Source organism: Pyxicephalus adspersus, chromosome 2 (assembly GCF_032062135.1).
Source record: "Pyxicephalus adspersus chromosome 2, UCB_Pads_2.0, whole genome shotgun sequence".
Classification (NCBI taxonomy): Eukaryota; Metazoa; Chordata; class Amphibia; order Anura; family Pyxicephalidae; genus Pyxicephalus; species Pyxicephalus adspersus.
Genome location: NC_092859.1, coordinates 85,508,564 through 85,527,625, shown reverse-complemented (window position 1 = coordinate 85,527,625; position 19,062 = coordinate 85,508,564). Strand labels below are relative to the sequence as shown.

Genomic DNA, 19,062 nt, shown 5'->3' with positions numbered 1-19,062 from the left:
CAAAGGAGGAAACCCAGCATCCGGTGATGTCCATGAGTTCAAGACTACAGGCTGTCATTGCCAGCAAAGGGTTTTCAACCAAGTATTAGAAATGAACATTTTATTTTCAGCTTTTTTATTTGTCCAATTACTTTTGAGCCCCTGAAATTAAGTTATTGTGTTGAAAAAAGGCCTTAGTCTTTACATTTTTATGCAATCTTTTTGTTCAAACCACTGAATTAAGCTGAAAGCTGAGAGTTGTTTCATTAAAAATAATTTGTGGTAATGTACAGAACCAAAATTAGAAAAAAGTTGTCTCTGTCCAAATATTTATGGACCTAACTGTATATGAAGGATTACCCCCATTTTTTGTATTATGTTGACTAAACAACCTCAATAACCTCCTCCTGGGTTGGATTGATAACATATTAGGTAGATTCAGAAACTATTTTTGGATCACATGATTAACTGTGGCATTGAAATGTAATTTCAATTATTCTAAAAACCATCACTGGCATTTTATGATATGGGACCACTGTGCCTAATTTGGTCACCTCAGAGGATCCTATTGTGCTGCCATTTGTGAGTGCATAAGGAGAAGTATGAAAAGCTATATATAGGTGGCTTCACACAACTTAGCATTGCATTGCATATGATCATTTATCAGTAAAGCGCTACACAGCAAAAACTGGACTTAAAGCAAATATTTAACATTTGTTTACGGTTCCAGATTGGTATATGTATTGCAGTGCATTGCAGCAGTACATTGAGGTCCAGCGCTGAGTAATATGTTGGCGTTATATAAATCCTGTTTAATAATAATAATCAACATCTTGTGCATTAGGGTTCCATTAATAATGATTAGCACTGCAAAGCACCAGCAAAGTGAGGTGTGCATTCCCATGAGGACACATTTATATCGAGGTGTTTCTTTCCAGGACTGTCTGATTAGGTTTTGTGTTAATGCAGCTATAAACTTTTTTTGGGGATCACTGACTTTTTAGTTTTAATAATATTCTGAAGTTTTCTTACTGGCATTTGTGGTTCCTAAGGACTTAGTTTTATGTATCTTTCATCCTTGTAGACTGGGCAAGGTAATTAAATCTTTGCAGAGCAGGAATTGTTTGTTGAACAAACACTTATACAAAAACTCCAAGGGGAAGTTAATAACTGTTGTCGTGTTCTGATTAATTTGATGTTTTCCTGTTGGTTGTTACTTTTCAAGGGCATCTTCCATTATCTTGCAGAAATCCCAGTCGGTCAGTTCTCTGTGTAGAATAGATTTTAAGGAACCAATAGGAAAAGTCAAACATTCACAGTACCATCAAAACTACTTACAGTCTATAAATAACTTGGTGACACCACAGTTAGCGATAAGGTGAATAGTTAACATGTTTATTTATTCACACAATGTCCCTTGCTCAGCAGTTTCTCGGGGACTGGAGGTCAGGATAAAAGTAAATTGCTGCTGAAGTCACTTACTTGTACAGCTGACAGCATCCTTTACAACATCTCCTGTTTCAGACCCTGACTTTTAACATACTGTCACATAATGTTTCGGATTTTCTAAAAAGATAGCCCAGTTCCTGCCTGGGCTGTTAATCAATCGCAATGGGGGGAAAACATCTGTTAAGAAATTAATTACCTAACCCCTTCTCCCTATTTTGTCTAAGGTGGCATTTTCCAAACTTTAAACAATGGTGTCCCACCACAACAGTCCTGGCTGTGTCAAAGTGCCACCTTTACTTTTGGACTTTTTATTTCCCTTACCAGCTGCTCCAAATAAGTGGAATATCTGTTTTTAGAAGTACTGAATACTATTTTAAATGGTAAAACAAAACTGAACAAATATGTGAACATGTAAGAGTTGTAGGTTAGCAGCAAGGGAGAAATGGTGAAATCAAAAGCTAACATATTGTTAAAAAAAAATGTCTTTTCACATCTTTCCTTTGTTAATGTTCACTAAAAAATGTATACCTGGATAGAAAATAGGAAAAAATGAAACACATACCATGGCAAATTTAGGTGTACTCTAACGCGTCTACACAGCTCCAATGCCACAGTCCCTGCACCCTCAAATTATTTATTTATTACTGTGCCACAACAAAAGTCTTAGACCCATTTAAATTGACACATTTCAACCTGAGCACAGTTTTTATAATTAAAATGCGTTCCTTATATAGACTTTTCTGCACACAGAATACAAACAGAGAGCTGACATTTTCAGTCTAACCTAAAGAAGAGATTTAAAGCCCATTAAAATAGCCAGACAGGTTACAGCTGTGACCTTTACTCGCCACTTTATATCCTGTTTACCCCTCACCTTTGCACCTCTCCTTCACCACTGCTTATCCCTGCACCCCTCCTCCATAACTGATCACTTCTTCACCCCCTACACTTCTCCAATATTGTTATGTGATAGGAGGGCAAGTGGCAGTAGTTTCCCATAACTTGAAGAAACCACTGACCAGTAACAGGCTAGGGGGCAGGAAATTACCTCTTTATGTAACTCTCAGGAGTGGATGGGCAGGTTACAGCAGTATGGACCAGCGTTGAGCATATCATTGTGCATGCATTTTTTTTTTTTAAATTTAGTAACACATTCTCTATCACATGTACAGCCCCACATCAAATATTTGACACAAATCAACAACAAATAAAAGAAAAATAAAAGAAAAATAAAAGATCTATTTTTTATACGTTGAATGGTAAGAAGAAAAAAAAATTATCCAAAAAAATTATAGACTTTATGTGACGTGTACATTATGTAGGTGGAATACTTTTTATAGTTTATTTTATAGATGCAAAACTGTTATAGGTGGCTGTTCAGAACTGGTATAACCCAACATTTTGCAAAATCCTTTACTAAATGAGTGTCACCCTGGTCTACTACACTTTTTTTGTTTTTTATTGTGGATAATGGTAACTTTTTTGATGATTTTAGTAAAGTAAATGTTATGTTGGACCTAGAAAAGACTGTGTGAATAAAGCCAATGAGCCACTAGATGGTGCACTAGATTTTATTTTGGTGTTAATAGAATGGTATTGGGAACAGACGCTGCTCTTGGTCCCTTTCTGTTTTATATATCACAAATACATGCTACAAGTCTGCACCAAAAATCCACCAGCTGTTTCATGCCTTGTAGTCAAATGCAGTGCAATTAGATTGTTCATTAGTCCTGCACCGTGCAGAGAATAGATAAGCAATCTGATGATACTAGAATTATTTTCTCTAGGAGTATCAGTAATTTTCGTTTTTAATGCTGCATACTTCCAAAGCTAATAGTAAATGGTAGGTCAGATCCAGTTGGTAGTATACTGATATGGGAAATGTTCTTGAATTTGGACAATATAGAATGATTCAGAAACAATGTGCAAGTACAATGTGGTAACCCATTGCAACTACCCTGAAATGATAGTTTTCTAATGACTGCAATGAAATTGTTACTGGTGCAGCAATTCATCATCATCATAGTCCTTCAGTAATATCTACCCCACTGTCACTGGAGAGTACTTCAATGCAATATATTTTTGATATTAGGTGGATGATGTTGATTCGAAATAAGGCTGTGCAGTAGGGAAAACTTAGATTGTGACTTCTAGTCCTTATTGTCTTTGCAACCATGCAGATGTGGGACACAGTGTAGGCATATACTATAACTCTTGTATGTTGTTATTTCCCAAATTTTGGAGTGTTGTAAACCACCATCTAAATAATTCCTGTACAAACTAAACATACTAATACTAGCAAGGTAACTTTCCTTATCCTTGCTCCTTATTATTAAATAGATTATTGGCTCCTGGACCCTTAATTTAGTCACCAAGAAAGTCCCCTTAAAATATTGATATGAATAGTATCTTTGGATCGTGCGGAAACAGGAACATACAGTTGGCGTGCTAAATCACTTTGCTTTCTCTAGTGTCTGCCAATACTCTTTGATTCTGTAGTAAGCATATGCTCCATTGATGCTGCCCAGCACTTGAGTGATGTTTTCGTTCTATCGGTTATAAACACATCCACTTGTATACATTTCTGGGAAGAACCTATCCCTGGATCCAACTAAAAAATGTAGCACTGCATTTATTGTAATAAACTGTGTACAAAATGTGTAGGATATAAGGTAGGAGCTTATGGAAATATTTCTCTAGAGGACTCACCGAAGACCAACAGGGATTTCCCTGTGAATGAGGGACACTGTGTGTGATAGACTTAAGCTACATACACACATATGATTGTCGACAAACGGTTGATATAGTAGCATGTGTACAATAGTCCCCCGACATTGTACAATAATCCGTCTTGGTAGACCAATGTGTGCTACCGCCATTCGCTGTCCACCCTCATCACAGAACAGCACTGTGTGTACATGCCTTGTTCATTCTTCTGTTACTGAGAACAATCATGAAAGATAATTTCCAAAGCTATTTAGCTTTAGAAACAAAATATGATGTTTGATGTCTATAGAGGGCTTTAGAGACCCTCTGTTTACAGTGGAACTAAAGTTACATTTTTAGGTTTGAATGATCAGGCAGGTTATTGCAGAAAGGGACAGGCGATGTCCGCCAGCCTGATCGTTCCAGGGTTGTGGAGTCAAAGCTGAGCTGCGCATTGCATGGAAACCTGGAGTTTCTTGTCTGTGCCAGGATGATTAAAGGCTCACGGGAGTTATGCCATCCTGGCCTGGTCAATCAAGATGGCCAAAGGTCGTCCGGAAGAGGAGGAAGATGGTGGCTCCCTTTGCTGGAATGTAGATACTTGAATCGCACAGGTTTGGTTCTGCTTTAAAGAAAGATTAGCAGTTTTTTCTACCTAAGAGCTGCACAGAAAAACATCCTACTCTTGGCTGAGTCTGGGCTGACTTCAGAGACCTCATCCTACTTGCAATGTCACTTTCTTTGAAAAAGAAATATGGCAGTCCTGATTGGGAGAAAAAGATTGCAATGCTTTGCATATCTATGATGACCCCCGCTGTATTTATTTTAAGTTTTTATCAGTCACCCTATGTAGTTCTTCCCTTGGAAGCACAGATATCATGGATTTGGAATGTTATACATTAGTCAATTTACTTGTACAGTATCAACCAATGTGAATTGGCGTAAAAGAACTTTACTGTCATTTTTTTTTAGCATACATCTATAGATCTATTAAGGCTACCTCAAATCTTGTAATCTGCACAAATAAAATTCTAGATTGGGACAATATTGGGGTGGCACACAATGCAAGTATCTGTGCTTTTTGTGCCATATACAGTAAAATGCTTGTCCTTTCTTGTTTATTAGTGAGTTTAGTTAAAAAAAAAAAAAAAAAAAGGGACTGCAAAGTCTATTTTTATTCTTTTAACAACTTTAGCCATAAATGACAGGAATGCAGATTTCTACGAATGTGCTGTACATTTATAAACCTGTGTGTTAATAACTCTTAGAAACTGAGAAATAAAGTTTCCACTGTAAATCAGATGTATAACTTTTTTTTCTTTTTAATTTTCTTAGTAAATTGGTGATTGCTCTGTTGAAAATCCTTAACTTACTTTATTCTGCCAAAAGACATGCTGGCTGTATCGTAAAATATGTCTGGCATAACGAAAAAAATGCTATTAAGCTGAATTAATAAAGCCTACATCTCATTCAGTGAAGCTGCAATTTGTTAGCAACGCTGAAATTTCATTGATTTTTTTCCCCATTGCAGTAATGCCTTCATTACTTGTAATGGACAAGAACAGTTTTCCTGGATTAATAGGATTATTGCAGTATTGGCACATCTCTATTGTAGTATAGTACTATTTTCTCAAAACCACATTTGTATGCACTATTCAGAGGTATTTATTGACTTGTACTTGTGAAAATGCTGCATAGTAGAATATATTTTATGACAATAAAATCATTCCTCTCTACTAAAAGTGTTTAAACATATTGTACCTTGGGCTTGATTGTGGGTACCTCAACACATTGTAGGCACATTTTAACCAGGAGACCCTGAAGCTGATATTTAAATACCAACCAGTAGTTTTCAGCTCTGTGCCTCTCTTCCTCTTTCCTTGATTAATGAGGATGCCCATAACAGTGATGGACAGTGGTGTGGGAGGGAATATATCAGAGCTGTTGACTATGGAAACTGGTCACTGTTTAAAAATTGGGGTGCCCAGGTAATTGGGAGTCATTCTGAATAAAAGTGTCTGCTATCGAGCTTGAGTGAAAGTGACAATTTCAAATATTAGGCGTAGGTTCGTATTAAAAGGTTGGCCAACCCTCATTAATATTGATAATGCATTTCTGGCTGTGAGATTTAAGCTCACAGCTTCACTTACCTGCTGCAGCCAATACAAGGCTAATTTGCCTTTTTTTACTTGCAAGTCTTGGTTTCAATTGGATACAACATACAAATGAGGGAATATGGGAAAACACGCACTGTTTTTTTTTTTTTTGTGAGGTTTTTTGTGTGAGGTTGCTTTTGCAAATGGGTTAAAACAATTTGTAATCTGTGTATAATTTCTTTATAGATTAACCTGATTGATGCCATATAAGAAAATTTTCCTCATCTACAATTTCACTAGGAAGGCCTGTTCACTAGCTCATGCCTTTTCTCCCTGTACGTGACTGTTTTTGTAATTTTTTTTGTTATATTAATCTTCTAAAGAATCTTATTAAAAATCAAAAGGAAATTGGCTGCTTGTACACTGTGATGCTGAATTTTTAATCTTGCAAATGGAAATTGATTTGTTCCCTGAGAGCTAATCACGTGAGCCTAGTAGGGTAAGTCTGCTGCACACTGCTCTGCAGAGATCCTCTGCAATGTATTCCATCTTTCTGTCATTCCCACTGGCTCTGTGATATTTGCCATACCTCTCACAAGAGGCTCGCAGATAAAAGCAATCACAAACCAGTTTATAGGTTTCATATTCCGAACGTGGCGAGGTGAGCAGACTGCATGAAGTATTCAGCACCTGAGAGGAAAATAACATTATGCTGCTCACTGTTGGACATGCCTTCACTTGAATAATTCCTTAGGAAATATTAGAGATGTTGGTTTTTAGAACCTCCATCATCTTCGTTGTTCCTGACTCCGTGCCTCTTCAACATCATCAACCCCATTGAATTTATTTAGTTCAAGCATTTAGTTATCTTATCACTGTAATGTTTAGGCATTGGTTGTGATGAAGACACAATTTTGTTAGCATAGATACACACTACAGAGAATACGCTCTACATCTACAATGTAGATCAATCTGCAACAGTTTATCTTTAGGGAAAGGTTAACAGTAAAGATGGTGAATGACCTAAATGGCTGCGTGGATTTCCTACTGCTTTTATTATGAATCAGAATATACTATAATATAAAAGTGTATAGCTGAACAGCACATTTATTTTTGCATGTTTTTGTCTCAATTTTTTTTTCCTGGTAAAACAAAATACCTGTTGATCCTGCCCAAAACACTGGTGTTATCAGCCCTGGCACCACAGAACAAATAATTATGTTGTGGAAATTTTTAGAAAAGGTATGAAATGTGGTGAAGTGGGCATGTATTGCAAAGTTATACCAGTTGACCAGACATAGACTTTAGTTTATAGAGAGTTAAGAAAAATGTTTGAATTGATCCTTTTTTAGTAGCTTAGAAGTAGTTAGATTGACTTATAGGAGGTAGTTACCTTATCTTGATTTTTTTAAATGATTTTATATACAGTTTTTGGCTTTTAAAATAAACAGTTAGGTAGTGTGAACCGATCTGAAAATTCCCTGACAGATGTTCAAATTTTTCTCATTTCAGTTCCTATTTAAACAATGACTCGTTCTGCTACCTAGTGGTTAGTCTCCGCATTATAAAATTAATAGGGAATAAACAAGTTTTATAAACGAATTCAAAATGAATTGTCTGGGGAATAGTTTAATAATAGAGTCCCATTGATGTATTTATTCATGCTAATTTTATTGGCATTTCTATTGATTGCTGTTTTCAAGATAGCAGCGATGGCTGCATTTTGTGCTTTAGGTTTATATTTAAGTCAATGCAGGTTTCCTGTATCCTCAGGTAAAAATAAGTACCTTGGTTTATATTTGAAATGCTTTATATTTGAGTATTCTGAGTATATAAATGACCTACTATATCTGTAGTTTATCTCAGGAAGCATTTTATTTTCCAAACTCTGCTCCTATCAATATCCATCCCTTACACAACTTATTTCTTCCTATGGTAATGCGCTCGCTTATTTAAAGGTAGGTTTATTAAAAACATAGACTAATAATAACAGAATTCATTTTTTGATTCAACACATATGCTGGTTAACTGGATAACATAAATGGCTCCTTAAATGCATTTTTTAGTAGTTTTTTTTCTAGTGCCATCTGAGGGCAAGAAAACAGTCCTTAGCCCTGTTTATGCTTTGATATTTACTTAGGAACCCCATGTTTTTTCCCAGTAGGGGTTAAAGGGAATAGTACATATAATAGCTCTGATAGCTTTCTATCTTAAGAGTGAACCTGTGGCTTTGCACTGCATTTTTTTTTTTTTTTTTTTATGAAATACATAATTCTTGTAAGCTACTGTAATTATTGTTCCAGTACATGTGAGTGCTTTGAACTTCTTGTATACCATGAGTTTTTTTTCCTCTACTCATTTACGTTGCCAGGGTGACAAGCTGTCATATTGCATATTGCTTCTGATCCGGTGTTGGGAACAGTTATTTTGGCTTTCTAAGATGTAATATAGCATTTATGTGCCATTGGTATAATAGGAAGGGTACTGTGCTGGGTGCATGAGGAAACATTGTGTTTTTCAAAGCAGATACTTTTAATACATAAATATTTTGGCTTGCAAAGAACAGTAAAGCAAGTGCTTGTGGCAAACTTCTAAGTACACACCTGTTTATTGTATTTCCTTTAGAGGATTTGTAATTCTGTACAGCCAGTTTTAAGAGGGCAAAACCTTGGCATGACCTGTTTTGTCCAAGACATACTTAAAGAGGAAGTGCAAGTTCCATTTTTAAGAATTTATATTCAGGCAGAGCTTTATTGTCAAAAAGGACAGCCGATGCCTCTTCTGTAATAACCCCTCTAACCTGCCTGACCGTTCTGAATTTAGGATACTTGTTTTTTTAGAGCCTATTCACCAAGCATAGGCACAGTCCAATATCAGTCACCAAAAAAAAATAATAATTTGCAATAGGGTTAGTTGGGCTTCTCCCAGGTTTATTTATCAACATTTCCCCTAATGTACACAGCACAGCATGGAGTGGATAATTTCATAGCACATCAGGTGTTGGACTATGAGCTGACACAGGGAGGTAGAATTTGGTTTTTGCTAGGATTAAAAGCATAAGAATATTAATGGATTCGCAGTGGACTTTGGTGCTATTCCTGGTTGCCATATCACCCTTCGACACAGCTTTTGTATACTTTGTTCTGTTGTATACCTACAGTTCGTTAGTACTGTCCTTATAGCACTTTAAAATCGCTTACTCTTTTCCATGGAGTATCCCCCCCAAAGCAGTGGCTCACTGGTGTAAGGAAGCAGTCACTGCATTGTAACCCCAGCCACTTGCAAACACCTTGCAAATAGTCTCTAGCCTGTTACCATTCCAGGGCACTAATGGGAAATGAGCCAAAAATTTTACACTACATAGATTACACAAATACACTACTGCAAGTGATAAAACTCTATACAAACCATGGAACACTAGAAAGCTTGGTTACAATACAAGAGCACTGGACAAGTTGGGGCATAATTAAAAGAAAATGGAAAAAGAGGTTAGAAAGTTGAAGAAAAACTGATTGATAAAAGAAGTGAACGTGTGTAAAACACTATTGTTGGTAAATATTTATTTGAACATATTATATACATGCTATAATTGTAACATATAAAACATAAATATATATAAATCCTAGAACCTCTCTGAAACACAGGGAATGGGGAAAAACCCTGCAATTGAAGCACTATTTTATTGCAGCCAAAGGATTGCAGATTAGACAAAAATCTGGTGCCCGCACTGCAATATGTTTGTGAGTCAAATTGAACTGATAAAGGGTAAAAGCAATCAGCTTGCTAATGTAAAAAAAGAGTTTGAGTGTCTGGTTCCAAGATTTAAGAGCTTTTCTTTCTATTGTTTTGTGTTGGTACTAGTCGCAATCACCTTCACTTCTCTTGCATTGATGTGGTATTTTACTAGGGGACCAATATTAACCCCTTCACAATTGACTGTGCTGTGAAAGAACAATTTTCCCAAACCTTGTAACCTTGACGGACTCCTGTTTTCAGTAAACAGAGTGAAGCTTCTACACTCTCCAGTCTCTGTAGACAGCATGTTGGTTGATGAGACATAGTCATGTTGTACAAAAACTAAGATCCTAAACCTAAAAAAAAAAATAATGACCCTTAGTGACGAGTGGTGACCCTTGTTCACCTTAAGTTATTGTCTTCTGGAATACTATTGGTCATTGATTGCACTGGTCAAGAAACACAAGCTTTCCTCAAATATTTACAAAAAAAGTTCCAGAGACCTTCTCAACATAGATGTCCCTACTGTTAGCAATGCTGCTAATGATAGGGTATCATCGGGAATGTGCCATCTTTACATGTTAAATATCGTAAATAACGTTTGTGAGGGGCGTGCATATTTAAATGCAAGGATTTTTTACTTAGTAACTGGTAATACGTAGGTTGTAATTCTCACGTTTGTCCATTATGGTTAGTCTGAAGTTTCCAATGATCACACACTATTTATTTTGCCTTTAATACTGTGCTTGCAATTGTATCCAGACATTGGTATGCATGACATGCAGATTTCTTTGAAGTGTGAAGTGTTGTGAATTTTCTTAAAATTGTTAAGCTGAGAAACTTGTTCTAGCAGTATGCTTTCTTACACGCTCCTTTCTACATTGCTTTTTCTTTCTTTACTGTTGCCGTAAACATTTATCTTCTATAACCGGAAGGTTTTTAGACCATGATTTCTAGATGTAGTTTATCCTAACAGAACGAAAATCTCTTGCAACAGATTACATCTTCTTTGAAAATGGCTAAGGGCTAATGTGGTAGGTTTTGTTGATCGGAGAGAAGTAAAGCAATTTGCATACTTGACTGTGAGTGGTTGCATTTATTCATTTATTTTTATTTTTTAGTGGTCTTTGGAAATTGAGTGCAACCATTTCACAGCAAGCATCTCCTGGGCTTAAAGAAACACTACAGTTGGGTTTACAAATTGTGATTGTGTTATTTGTGGCATTTCATTACTTCAGGGTCTTAAGTTTTTGTTATAATTTATTAAAATGTTTGAGTGGGACTAAATTTATGAAGTCAGTGTCTTGGTATGAGCAAAATGTTGTTGCACTCTGCTTTATATTTTTATATTTACTTGTTATGAAGTCAGGGGAATAAAGGAATTTCAGATTGTTTGAGAATTTTATATCTGAATTTTATGTTCTTCACTATAATACTTCTATCATTTTGTAAATGTGCGTACTAATATATCGTTGTAGTGAAAAAAGGGTTTGTACAATGGTGACTCTCAAATAGATTTACCGGTATCTCTCAAATTGATTTTGAACTGATGGAAATTGTAGTTTAGCTTTGTAGTTTAGCTTTTCTAGTATCGGATAACTGAAATATATTTTTATATAGATTTAGTTACCTTCTTTCTGCTTGTAACTTGCTTAGGGTCAGCAAAAGAACATTAAAAATGTAATGAATGTCATTTAAGCAGGTCTGAAAGAAAACTATTTAGTCCATAGCAACCCACAGATTTTCTTTAATTTCCTGGCCTGCACAAAGGGAATATATGGAATAATTTAGTTTATATAAGCAAATAATACAACATCTGTATGTCAGCCCAGCTATACCTACACCTGGCCTTGTAATATTTATTAGTTACAAGATTTTAATGAACATCAGGTAAAGTTGAAATTCTTTGTATTTCTGCTTTTGGTTTCAGGTTTCAGTAGATTTATTAAAATGTATTAAATGTATTACATTTTTTTTAAATTTAACTAAAATGCATGTTTTACCAGTTTTAACAAAATTTCGCCAGTTTATAGACATTCTTCAAGGCAGTGCATAAAAAGGGTACAAAACAAAAAAAAAAAGCAGTAAATGGTCAGCCAGGCTTGTCAAGTACAAAGCATATAAAAGGCCAATTGTGAAAGTAATATATAAGCTTCCGGGGTATGAGACTTTATTAATGCCCATTGAGCTGATCCCTGTTCTTAGGGAGTGTCCCCCCAGTTGAGGTAGCCCCATTCCCACCCTACCAGACGGGCAGGCAGGTTGCATATGATTACCCTAAGAATAATACTTGGTGCTAACAAGTATAGGAAAGAGAGAGGGTGGGGGAAATTCGAGCTGGGGGAGGGGTAGGGTAAGGTCCTTTACACCAAAGGGAACCACCACCTAATGCTTAAAGTGTGGTTTTGGGAGGATAAAGGTTATAAATCTAGGAACAAGTGATCACCACCTCATTAGCATATAATACTCTCCATGGAGCCCAAACATGCTGGAATCGGTTCATAGAGTCAGTATAGCATGCATTTTTTCATTTATGAGGAACCAGGACATTTTCTGTTTGACCTGGGCTATGGTAAGGTTGGAGGACCAACAGGCCTTCGCTAATACCATTTTGTCAGTAATCTAAATTACCTCTAGCTGCACCACACATTACTGACATCCTGTCCTTTAGCTGAAAATTGAGTCCACCTGGTTTTCACCTTACCAAGGAAATGGTTCTGCGCCACTTGATCAGGGTTTACTTTGTCTAAAAAATTGGTCAGATATCCCATGAATTATAATGGGAAGGACCAAGCAAGCAATGTTTGTTTAATGTTTTTGAAAGGTATTTTATGTATATAGATCCCCGTTTATGGTGAAAAGTGGGGAGTGTCAGACTGCCTTATTTCTGCACTGAATCCCAAACCTGAAGAGAGTGTATGAGGATTGGCTTGTAGATACTCCAGTGAGGGGGAATCCACAAAAGGGTCTTTGCAATTACCTCTGCCTCCAGGGATACTCAGCACAGTGGTTGAATTGGACATGGTGTGCTGTCAGGGGGTCGAGCTGTGCAGCCCCACAATAGGATGGAATATGGGGTACAGACAGGTCCCCCTGACCCTGTGGTCAGAAAGGAGTCTGCCGAGATGTATTTCTGCTTTTAATTTTTGTGTGACATCCAAAATTTAGGAGTAACTCCTGGGACTTAAGTGGACTTTTAACTGAGATGATGTAAACCATACCATTACTGACCTGATTCTATAATATACAATTTACCTGGTTGGTATTCTGATCCTCTGCTTTTTATTAACCTTCAGAAACACTGACTCAGAAGAAGAATGCAACTAAAATGTTGCAAAACTTGTCAACTAGTTGTCTGTATGCGTGTTTTGGTTGTGTGACTGAAACGTCTGCAACCAAAAGCTCAGCTTTACAGGAAAAATTTACATTTTTTAGAATGCATTAATTGCTGGCAGCTTACATATTATCTTAGTATTAGATCCGCATTATAAAGTATTCTAAATAGTCTTTGAATATTATTACTATGTATATTATTTTGTTTTATAATATTATCTGTGTATGTGATCATTTTAATGTAAATAATCTTTCAGATAATTTTAATTAGTAGTTTAGAAACCTTTTTTAGTTTGTATAGTTTTTATGATATTTGTACTTTGAAAGATCCATATCTGGTAATAAATTACCTTTACAGACTATACTTTAAAAAGTTTACTGTCCTTTACTTTTAGACTTTCTCAGTGTCTGTCTACTGGACTTACATTAATGGACACAATTTATGCCAAATACTTATGTTGCATTTGTTAGGAAGGCTACCTGAGAAATGCAGCAAAGCAAGCACGCAACTGTAACAAATCAGTTAACATTACAAACATGGCTAAAAAATATGTACTTGCTGAAAATGTTCTTGCTTCACAACACCTGCAATGCTTCAGCCCTCAAGCTGTTAGGTTGACTTGGTAGTGTCAGTGCACAAGAGAACCTTATACTTAGGGTGTTACCCAATTCATTCTAGTAGTACTTCCTCCTAAAATTGTCATATATAATTCATTTGTATTAGTACAGATTGTTTGTAGATTTTTTTAAAGCATTGTCTTGTGGTGTTGGAGGAAAATTTTAGGGTTAAATGTGGTGGGTAAATCTGTACATGAAATTAAAGAGTAACTTCACATTGTCCAAAAATGCTCAAGTACAATATAAAGAAAAAACTTAAAGCAAATATAGCTAACATATCAGGACCAAATTAACAATGTGATGCTGTCCCTGTTCCTCATATACCTGTAGAAGAATTTAAATTGTGAGTTGGGCTATGAAATCTGGTCATGTATAGACCCGCTCAAGCCATTGGTAACATTTGCTGGAATATGTATATTCGTTGTTGACACTTTTTTTTTTTAGTTTTCTTTTCTTGCTGAGTAGTAATAACTATATTGATATAAATGTAGTCAGTGTGAAGTTCAGCACTTAACTTTGCAATTTCCTTTTATTTAATTTTTTTATATACATATCTCTTAATATCTTATCTGTAGTTCTTTTATGTAAGCAAACTTGTGTTTTAGGTTTATTGCTTCATCAGAAAGTTATAGTTTTTTTTATCTGAAGGTGTCTTAGGGAATGTTTTCCAGTGCTGGCAGAGGCAAAGCATCTTGAGATTGCAATCACATGCCTGTTGGTGTTCAGTCTCTCTGCAATCATTTTGATGTGTCTGCCTCTTGAGGCAAGCAGATATCATCGCTCAGAAAATGCTGTTTGGCAAGATATTACTGAATAAATTAAGGTCAGAGAATATTCACTTTAACTCATTCGTGGGAACTAATTGCTGAAACTGTATTTAGTTCTCCACTATAGATGTAAATGTCAAGGTGAATAGGTAGATTTGTCTCATGTGTACTATACTTTTTTATCTCACAAATTGTTTTATTTGCTTTGGAAGCAATATCCAATATTTACAAAATTTGTGTAATGTGGTCATTGTGCTTCTCCCATGCAGAGCTTATCTAATTAACTTTTTATTTTCATCAAATTTCTCCAACAAAATATGCTTTAATTAGCCTTATCCCAGCATTGCAACATGTGCTGCATCTTACAATTCCACATATAGCCGCTGTGTTGTGTCCCTAAACATAAAATTTGCTTGGTAGATTAGATGGTGGGAATACTTTATAGGCAATTCACTAGATAGTGCATTAAAGCTTTTGCTAGATACTGTTGTGATTTGTAAGGGTAAATGTGAATAACACTTAATAATGGATGGGCCAAATACTGGAAATATATATATCTTATAAATACAGTTTTGTAAAATGTTTTTACATTTGTTTGCGTCTTTTTCGCTTCTGCTGGGGAAAGGAAAGGGTGCAAAAAGAATAAACACCCTTTCTTTCAAAGCTTAAAGACTTACCTAACAGTAGAGCCTTTTGACTTTACAGAACATCATCTGTGCGTGAAAATTTCTCATAATGTACCATATTGTCTGCCATCACTCCCAGCAGGCCCAGTTTGAAAATGGATGAAGCCTGAAATATTGCTATGTTCTTTTCAGATTTTGTTCTTAGTCTTAAAAAGAGTTTTTTGCAATATCACGGATGTGCCTTATTTTGTTCTAAAAGGATTGGAAAGATTCTAACATTTTACGGTCAGCAATTTATATCTCTTTATATATATCAATTTATAACTCTTTCATATAAGGCTGCTTACATTTTATTTTTTATCAGTCCTTTTAAGAAAAAGAATGTTCGGACAACATTAAGCCGTAGGCAGAAGCAATTATTGCATATATTGTGTTGTCTGGTGTACAAATACATTGCTTTGTTGGCATCTTTGTTCTTGTGCAGATGTGTTGTGACCATTGCAGGATGTAGTGGGTAATAAAGTATTCATAATGCATCAATACCTCTGTTCGAGGTGTTGGAGCTTCTAGTGACTGCAATGATGAACTTTTATTTCCCCCTCCATTTTGCTTCTCTGACTGTAAAAAGCACTGCAGAGATAAACTGGAGCATAAGGGAGGAAAGAGTTTAAAAGGCGATGTAGTAAAATAAGAAACACATTCATATATCAGATCGACAGCATTATCTTGTTTTGTAAAGCCCATCAGCAATGGAACAACTGCAAACCATACATCTGTCCCTATCATTGGTATAGACACCTTATTGCACATATATACACAATGTCACAGCTGTACAGTATATTTTTTTTACAGGGCCAAAGTGTAGACAAGCTCATTATTGTATATTTTACAGTTACAATTTTGTAAAGATCAATCTGTTATGAAGCAATATAGTTCCCAATACAACAGCCCCTTCAATGTGGTGGCAAATTCTTGAACCATATCTGTAGTTACGGCAGCCCTCTGCAGGTCAGAAATCCCAATGTTGTCATTTAGGAGGTGAAGACTAAAAATTAGTCACATGATTACTGCACTAAAATCTCCTGCAACTGATTGCTTTCCTATGGCATATTTGTTGTAATTAAAGGTGCTATGCAAGTGATTTACAGAATTTGCAACCAATTTGATTGCTCAATGCTGCTCCTTGCTCATACAATACAGTATTATTAACCTCCAATGAAATGAATGTGCTGTATAATTTGCTTGTAAACATGATCTCCATCTGATTGGATGGAGATCAATTTTAGAATAGCAAATGTTTGTTTCACCTTTGCAGAAAAGATTGTACGAGATTGTTTATTTAAAAATTGGAAATATTGTCCCAGGCCTTGCACTATAAATATTGTTTTGTCTTAATAAACTGCTTATTGTTTTAGTAAAAATATTTGTCAAACTGGAAAAGGTTTATTTTCTAATGTTTTATCAGGTCAGGCACGACCAGGCATAGGCAAACTACGGTCTGGTTTTTACTCTGGCCCACTTTTACATGTAATTTTTATTCACTCTCCATCCCCCTGATACTGGCCCGGCATGTCCGTCTAATATTAAAACTCATTGTGGCCCCTAAGCCAAAAAGTTTGCTCAACCCTTGGCAGGTCTAAAAATCTTAAAAATAAGGTTTATGAACTGATATTCTGATTGTATTCCATCCACTGTATCCCTGTACATGCAAAATATATCCTATATATGTTCCTAGCAGACAAGTCATTAGTACACTTAGCAGGTGTAAGCTGGAGTAAAGAAAACCATCCACCCACGTAGTAATAGAAGTCACACCCCCTGCTCTCAATCCAAACAGGTCAGTGTGGCTGTATTTGCACTGGCTAACAAGTCCAGCCTCTTCACAAACTGGCAGCCTTCTAACAAAACTTCAGAGCCCTGAGTTTGGGCAGCATTGAGCCCAGAAGTGACAGATTCAGGGTAGGCATGCAGGGCAGCTGGGCTTGCATTTCCTAGTTTTCATAGGAACATCCATGGTGCAATTACCTTCCCATTGCATTGGTTGTAGTGATCTAGAAGAAATCTAAATGCAGTCTTTTTTCTGTGCTGCACAGATGCCCATCTTTTGGCCGCTTTAAATGCTACCTACATTGAAAAGTACATTATTTACCTTGATCCAGTAGTCTTAGCTCTGAGGCATGAGGCAGCATAGCCTTTTAAGTGAAAACATCCTCATTAGTCCTTATCTCCATGTTATTTATGTTTAGTGAACTTTACTCATGGCATCCTCCAGTTGTCCAGGAGAGTATGACTTACGCAAAGAAGTGCATAGGACAAAGGATGCAGACAAGTCTAGAAAGTGCTGGGCAGTGCAACATGCAGTGGCATATCTACAGTCCTGTGGGTAATGGATATAATGGACCTGCTAAAGATCTGAACTCATCTACTTGTAGAACAGCTTAGATCCCTCTTTCAGTGCCTACCACCCTCAGTGCAGAACTTCCCCCTTTTGTCCTGCTACCTGTTCTAGGGTGACAGTGCTACATACACGGATATATCCCAATAAGTGAGCGAGTACTGGTGAAAATAAAATGTTTAAAAAGAGAAAACTAATGCTGCTTTCATATCTAAGGACTGATAAGCTTCATAATAATGTGTTCCTGGTTTCCATAAAGTTTTTTTCCTATGTTTGCAACTGGAAAGCTAATGCTTTCTTTTTAAAACTTGGCAATTTCAAATGGGTCATATTCTGACCTTATATATATTTAAACTTCTCTTCCCTGTGGTGCAGCCTTTCGTCATTACTAGAACAAAAAAAATATTTAACGATTTTTTTGATAAAACTGAAATGCTTTAACGTTTAACCCTAATTTTATATATTATTTTGTAAAAAATTATCTTTAATTGGCATAAATATTTTCTTCCTTGGCCCTTCATTAACACCCTAATGACATTTTAAAATAAACCTTTTCGGTGTCATTACAAAATTACTTTAGAGACAAGTCATATCATCATTGTGTCTCCTCCACTCAATAACAATTTGCTGGTCTTCATGCCTTTTCACCCTTTATTCCTGGGAACTAGGTGGCTTGGTGATATGGTCAGTGAGAGGTATTGGTATCCTTCAGCACTTCATGGGTTAACACTTGCAGCTAAGGAACATCCCATTGGCAGGATGGAGATGAGGATCTAATGTTGAACACAGGGCCCTGTACACATGAATGAGTGTAAGGAGAAGGGGCCAGCTCCATCCTGCGCATAGCACTGTTCTTCCTTCTAGCTCCAAAGGCAGCTGATGTAGTGCTGCAGGTTCCTTGCTGGATAGTCAGCGTGCTGCTGTATGACTGATAGTGTCATTAGATGACACAGAGCTGATCCCTACATCACCAGGAGGAATCAAACCGTGTCACTCCCCTCTGGGACTACCTTCTCCATTCTACGCGCAACCAATTCGTATGCGTGTGCTGCTGCTGCATCCTCTCCGAGCAGGGCTTGTGTATGTTATTACTGCTGGAAAGCAGCAAACAAGAATGATAGCTGTCTCTTTCAAATGTCGTTGTCAAATCCTGCGGAGACTGGTTAAAGGTATGGTGCTTTTTCTTCTTCCCTTTCAGTCTCTGGCACACTCTGTCTATTCAAATCATGTTTTTGCCTTACAAATATGCCTGTCCTATCAATTTATAGTCAAGCAGCAAAGAGCCCAGACTAGTCAAAGCTTGGGTCCCTCATAAGCCATTTTGTCTTACCTGCAGTTCAGTCTGTGTCTATTTATTG

At 36.5% G+C, this 19,062-nt stretch overlaps 1 protein-coding gene across 6 annotated transcripts in view; it reads left to right on the top strand.

Annotated features, from left to right (window-relative positions):
- The window catches only part of GRIP1 (glutamate receptor interacting protein 1), a 240,039-nt gene that overhangs the window by 104,459 nt on the left and 116,518 nt on the right, over positions 1 to 19,062 (top strand). Inside the window, exon 1 of one of the 6 annotated variants that reach the window (XM_072401313.1) lies at positions 18,565 to 18,873. The exons of the other annotated variants lie outside the window; for them this stretch is intronic. Within the exon in view, the coding sequence (XP_072257414.1) occupies positions 18,744 to 18,873 (130 nt within the window). The 5' untranslated portion in view covers positions 18,565 to 18,743. Of the gene's footprint in view, positions 1 to 18,564; positions 18,874 to 19,062 lie in introns of those variants that run through there. 6 annotated transcript variants of the gene reach the window in all.